General features: G+C 48.6%; 1 protein-coding gene across 1 annotated transcript; it reads right to left on the bottom strand.

Annotated features, from left to right (window-relative positions):
- Positions 1-870: 870 nt before the first annotated feature.
- On the bottom strand, positions 871-5045 carry Zar1 (zygote arrest 1). The gene is made up of 4 exons (XM_046443433.2): positions 4086-5045; positions 1929-2021; positions 1770-1844; positions 871-1180 (listed from the first exon to the last, which is right to left on the bottom strand). Exons 1-4 carry the CDS (start codon positions 5043-5045, stop codon positions 1037-1039), a joined length of 1272 nt encoding a protein of 423 aa, XP_046299389.1. The 3' UTR covers positions 871-1036.
- Between the last annotated feature and the right edge of the window lie 998 nt (positions 5046-6043).

Genomic DNA, 6043 nt, shown 5'->3' with positions numbered 1-6043 from the left:
GAAACTTCATCAAGTAGTACTTTAGTAGGAACAGGCCTAGAGCTCAACTCAAGCATCTATATGGATGGATGCAGGTGGGCCTTTCCCCTTGATAAAAGGGTTCTAGGGTGACCTCAAACTAACCTTAGGCTTTTAATTCCTTTGGTTATATACCAGTGTCCAAGATAATAGATTGACTTTGACTTCCACAACCCTTCTCAGGTAATAAGGGTTAATGTAAATAGGATGTTTAGCACATTGGAAGGAGACATAATGAAGCACCTAGTTCCAATTGTGAAGTTTCTGTAATCACTAGGCCAACAGCTCCAGCTTCAGTTTCATTAGAGGAACCTCTAGCTCTAAGCTCAGTGCCATGCACAACTAGGAGAGATCTGCCAGTGGGCCTCCATGTTCTTGTACAGATCCTTTAAGAAAGCTATCAGGTGCAGTTAAGTGTTTAGATCCCCATTCTAACTAGGGGAAATTCAAAAACAACTAATGCTTGAGTCAGTCTTTAGGAAGACTGCTTTCTTAAAAAGCTTGTTACCACCTGAAGGCCACCTGCTGAATTCATTACTTAGCTCCCACCCCGCCACACACACACCATTGTTCTCACTTTGAGCTACCTCCCAGTCTCCTCAACCTCCTCTTGCCCTAAAGAATGCTTATTTTAATGGTTAGAAGGCATTGCTTTTGAAGTTCAATTAACTTTCTTAAAAGCTTCAGTCCCACACACCAAAGCAGATCTCATGTCTACAAAGCCCTCCACAGTAAGTGCCTGGGACCTAACTGCCTGCCCCACTATATGCCATCCACACGTTTTACAAAGTTAAGGTGACAAGCCCAAACTGGTAGCAAGAGACAAGCTTGCCAACTTTATTGAGACAGATTTTTATGCAATTGTTGAACTGTTTTTGCAATACCTTTATTTTGAAGGCTGCATCAAAATACACTGCCTTTCATCAAGTATTTTGAGGAGGGAGAGGTAGAAAGGAGCCTGAGAAAAGCTCACATGCCAACTCCATTAGCACACATTCAGAAGAACTTTTTTCATTCACTAAATGATATATTTGAAGCTGAAAGTGCTGTCGCAGGACAGGCGTTTGCCTTTGCATCTCCCGCACAAGTCTTGACGATGGGGGCGTTTGGGGTCCACGTGGCGAAGTCTTATTGGGCAGGAACATCTAGTTTTCTTACAACTCTGAAAAACCAGAGAGAAGCACATATAGGTAAGTCCTGAAAACTCGCCAAGGGCTTGAGTTTTCTAGTCCATTCAAATACTTCCTGACCATGCTAAGCAAGGTCCCTGATAATTCTCTAGTTTTGTCCCAGTCTATACCCCTCAGCAAATGATGGGGTTAGGACACCATAGTGGTGCCATGGTACAGTGAATTTGGTTATCATGAAGTTTCTCCCTGTTTAAACTCTCAGGCAAGACAAACTGAACTCCTCTGCTTACACTAAATACCTTGGCTTGAATATGCTTACTAAGAATTAGCATCTGGGTAGAACAGTAATTTACTACCTCTAGTAGAAAGTTGTTCTGTTTTCCAGTTTGCCTTCTCTTACCGAGTAGAACTTAAGGCAAGTATTCTTCCATACTGCAAGTAAGGTAACAGGTTCAAAAGAGTCTACCATTACTGTTTTGCAAGGACAGAAGAAAGCTAAAGCCCAGGCCCTGCAAAACCTAAAATCACTGGGAGCCTAGTTTCACTAGGAAACACATTCAAGAAGGTATATTAACAAGCCTCTAACACTACCTAGTTCAGACACAAAGTGCAAACACTTACTTGGCAGGTGATATCTTCCACTCGGTAAGGGTTGTAAGACTTCTGACAAGTTCTGCAAAACTGTTTGAAGTAAACCTGTGATAAGATGGAGGATAAATTTGAAGGAAAAGCCTTTCAACACTTCCGGGAGAAGGTGCCACTTACAATGATGTCCCTTACCTTGTTGGTGCCCTGTACACACCACACATACGCACTCTCCCATCGGATGTTGCAGTCCTTGCAATGATAATAGCCATATTTCTGTTCTAAGAACTAAACAGAATATCAGAGTTTAACCAACATGACATCTGAATTACCTTATTTCTGAAACTGAGAAAGATCTATTTGGTACTAAAAACTGGCAATTTTATTCCAGATCACAGAGGAAAGTAGAATGGGGTTTGGCTAAGCCTCCACAATACAGTAAGTGAGCTAACAGCTTAGTCAAACGAATAATGAATGGGCCCCAAACAGCTTATACACCAGATTAGTTTGGCTCACAAGGTTGTTTAACAAATAAGGTATCTTTCTTCCAACAGGCAAGGGAAAAGTCAATTGTCTGAAGCTTGTAATTTTATATATATATTATATATAATATATATTATATATAAATTTTATATATATTATGTAATTTGTATATTATATATAATATATACATTTTTATTGTTGTTTTAGGTGGACACAATATCTTTATTTTTACGTAGTGCTGAGGATCGAACCCAGTGCCTCGAGCATGCCAGGCCAGCGCGCTACTACTTGAGCCACATCCCCAGCCCCTGCAATTAAGTAGGCTTTTTCCTCTATAAAGTCTGATCTTGGAACACACACAGTTGAGTCAGGCATAATGGCACACGCCTGTAGTCCCTACAGACTCAAGGAGGCCGAGGAAGGACTGCAATTTTAAAAATTTGAGCCCAGCCTTAGCAACTTAGGCCTTAAACAAACTTAATGAGACTGTCTCAGGGTATGTAGTTCAGTGTTAAAATGACCCTTGGTTCAATCCTCAATACAAAAAAAAATTTTTTTTGAAAGTTAAAGATTGAAAATAAGAAAGCGTTCACCCCAGATGAAGTTGTTTCCTTCATAGAGCAGTGCTATTCCTCTGTAAGCACACAGTTCACTTTGTATTGTCCTATTCTTAAGCTTTCCTTCTCCCCTCCCAATGAGAAACCAGTTATGACCAAGTTTTAAAGGCCTTTAAACCTAGTAGGCACTTTGGAGTGTTTAATGCAGTTTCACCTACAACCCACTTGATTCCCTCCTCCAGGTAGCTCACCCCCTAAAATCTACAGTCCTGAGATGACTGTGGACAAGGCTAAAGAACTCCTTAGGGCCCCTTGCCCTCTCCTGCTTTTATACTTACCCTGGGTTATAAATGCCTTCCAGGCGCCCAGCCCTTTAGGGCTCAGGTTAAGGATCTCTCAGGCATTAACAAGGGACAGCAAGAGGTCTCAGCAAAGCTAGATTTCATAATGGGGTGGAGTTTGGTTTTGTTTTTTTTGTGTGTGTGTGTTTGGGGGGGGGGGGTACTGCAGTACTGGGATTTGAACCCATGACCTTAAGCATGCTAGGCAAGCAAGAGCCAGACTTGGTGCAGCCTGTAATTCCAGTGATTCGGGAGGCTGAGGTGTGAGGATGGAAAGTTCAAGGCCAGTCTCAGTAATTTAGCAAAGATTTGTTTCAATAAAAATTTGAAAGGGCTGGGGACCCTAGTTCTGTGGCAAAGTGCCCCTGGGTTCCATTCCCAGTACCAAACAAAAATGAAAGCAAGGCAAGTTCCTACAAGAGGCACTTTAGAAATTCCAGTTTCCAGCAGACTGTTAGTTTGGGAAATGGAGGTAAGAATCAGGGGATAGGAGATTAGGACCCCAGTCGTGGCCTGTTAAGGGTTTTGCCACGTGTAGTGGATAAATAGAAGGATGCTAGGGAATCTTGCCAGCAAGTTTGCCTTCGGATTTCTGCAGTTTATGTGCCTATTTTCAGTCATCCGGAAACATGGTGCAGAGTGCACAACGTGCCCACCATCAGATGTTTATAATGCAAATGTGATCAGAGTTAAGAATGTCAAGAAGGCGTCTCCCTGGCCAACTTGGTGGAGCCGGTGTCTTTCAGTCACCGCGGAATAAATCGGGCTCCACTCTGTTTGATCCTACTGTTGAGAGAACACATCTCAGAGGCTACGAAATGCACAATGATGTGGCCTGGTACTTAAGAAAGTGTGGCATCTCCACGTGTCCCGAGCAGCCCCGGCCAGGTACCAGGAAAAGACGCCCCACGCCGCCCACCAGGCTCCCCTTGGCTCTAGCCCGCTTTCCCGCCCCCACCCCCAGGCCTTACCTGGAAGCGTAGGCGCACCTTGCCAGGCTCAGCGCTCTGCAGCGACGACCTCTCGCGCGCGGCGGTGGTCTCCCCGCCATCCTGAGCCTTCCCCGCCGCCGGGGTCAGCTCCGGACTCTTTGGCGAGGGCTGCGGGGCCGCCTTGCGGTCACCAGCTTCCCGCGGCGGCAGCCTGGGCCGGTTGATCAGCTGCTCCCAGGACGCCCCCGCCGTGGCCTGGGCCTCGTCGTCGTCGTCGTCCTCGGATCGCCGGCGTTGGGACGCCTTCCTCGCCGACACCTCTCCCTCCTCCCGGCCTTGGGGCTTCGCGGATGATGGCTCTCGCTCTTCCTCGGTTGCCTCGGGGCTCTGCTCGCCCACCGCGGCTTCAGCCCCCTCCAGGAAAGCGGTGAGGCGGCGGGAGACCACCGGCGAGTACACCGCGACGGTGCGCGGAAAGCGCACGGGCCGCAAGGCGCCGCTCTGGGGGCTGCCCTGCTCCGGGACCCGGCGGGTAGGCTGAGGGGAAGATGGGTCGCCGCCCGCCGGGCCCTCGGAGCCGGGGCTGGCCGCAGGGCCGGGGTCCCGGGGCCTGCGCAGCAGCGTGCGCCGCCCCAGCGAGCACTGCACCGAGGCGTCGCAGCGCGGATTCACCTGCACCGCCACGTCGCGGCTGGTGGTTCTGCGCGGGCGCATGCTCTGGCTCACCTGCGACAGGAGGGCCATGAGCTGCGCCCGCTGGTAGCTGTCGAAATACTCGGCGGCCGTCAGCTGCCCGTAGCCGGGAAAGGACGACGAGGCCGCCCCTGCCGCGAAAGAGGTTGAGGCGGCGGCGACGGGAGGGCAGCCTCCGCCGCGGAGCCGCCAGCCATCCCCGCCCGCCGCGCCCTTGCCCTTGGAAGCCGCCGGGTAAGGGTACGAGTAGGGGGCGCACGCCGGGTACATGTAAGCATCCAGCACCTCATCCCCCAAGGCAGCCATAAACGCGGCCCAGCTGCTCCCGCCTGCAGCCGCGCCCTAAATAGGCGGCTCGCCGGGGCGGCCGGGCGGAGGTGGGAGAGGCCCCCAGCCTCTCGCGGCGTTGCGCCGCCCTCCCTGCCCTTCCAGCCGCAGCGTCCAGTCCCCACGTTCCCGCGGGATGGGGCCCCTCCCCGACTTGCTCCACACGCCGAGGTCTACACCTTTGGATGATCCCGAAAGAGGGCTTTCTTTGCGATCAAAGTGCTGATTTGTAAGTGAACACGCCAAGGCGAGAATTCCAACAAGAGAAAACTATCACTGGGATTAGCTGAACCAGGTGGTCCTCATACCCTGATGATTTCAGGTGACGGTGCCGCCCAGGGAGACGAGGCCAAGCGGTGCCTCTATGATAGCAAAATGCCCAGGTTTGAAAACTGCTTTGGGTCTATTATCTCGGATTACAGTTTAATTTTCATAGAGCTTCCCGGAGACATCTACCCACTGAGCCCTTTGGGTGCACGTACGAGGAAGTACTCTAGGACATCTGTATCTAGTTTAATTGTCTTCTCCCCTGGAGCACGTGCCCTCACCCCCATCCATGGTCACCAGGAGGTACCAGTTTGCTCTTCTCCAGGGTAGATAGGAAACTTGTTAGGTTTTGCAGAACTACTAACAAAACCATCCCTCCAAAGGTAAATTGATCTGGAATATGTTTACATAAATGCAGAAGACCAATTGGAAAGAAAAAGCCTTATTGGCATAAAAATGTTGGTGCTTCATTACCAATAGATATCAGATCAAGTAATCAAATACATGAATGTAGTTTTCTCTGAGTTGATACTGGTTTGACATTAAAATACTATATTTCACTGTTTCATTAACCTGGTTTGCACTTTTCTGAGTACAGGTCAAAATTCAACATTGTCAGGTATTTATAAGTTGAGCAAAACACTTTTTTGTCTTAGTTACATTAAACTTAATTATACTTTACAGATAGCTTGTTTTTTACTCATGTAAAA

This window comes from Marmota monax, unplaced genomic scaffold (assembly GCF_021218885.2).
Source record: "Marmota monax isolate L192 unplaced genomic scaffold, Marmota_monax_Labrador192_F-V1.1 WCK01_AAM20220418_F8-fsc00025, whole genome shotgun sequence".
NCBI lineage: Eukaryota > Metazoa > Chordata > Mammalia > Rodentia > Sciuridae > Marmota > Marmota monax.
The sequence above is the reverse complement of the archived record's forward strand: the minus strand, read 5'-3'. Positions and strand labels throughout refer to the sequence as shown.

Excerpts from the sequence above, each read along its gene's own strand:
- Zar1 (XM_046443433.2), bottom strand. The coding sequence starts at position 5,045 with ATGGCTGCCTTGGGGGATGAGGTGCTGGATGCTTACATGTACCCGGCG. Across the intron at positions 2,022-4,085 it reads AGGTGCGCCTACGCTTCCAG|TTCTTAGAACAGAAATATGG; the intron begins GTAAGGCCTGGG and ends TATTCTGTTTAG. Across the intron at positions 1,181-1,769 it reads TGGAAGATATCACCTGCCAA|AGTTGTAAGAAAACTAGATG; the intron begins GTAAGTGTTTGC and ends CTGGTTTTTCAG.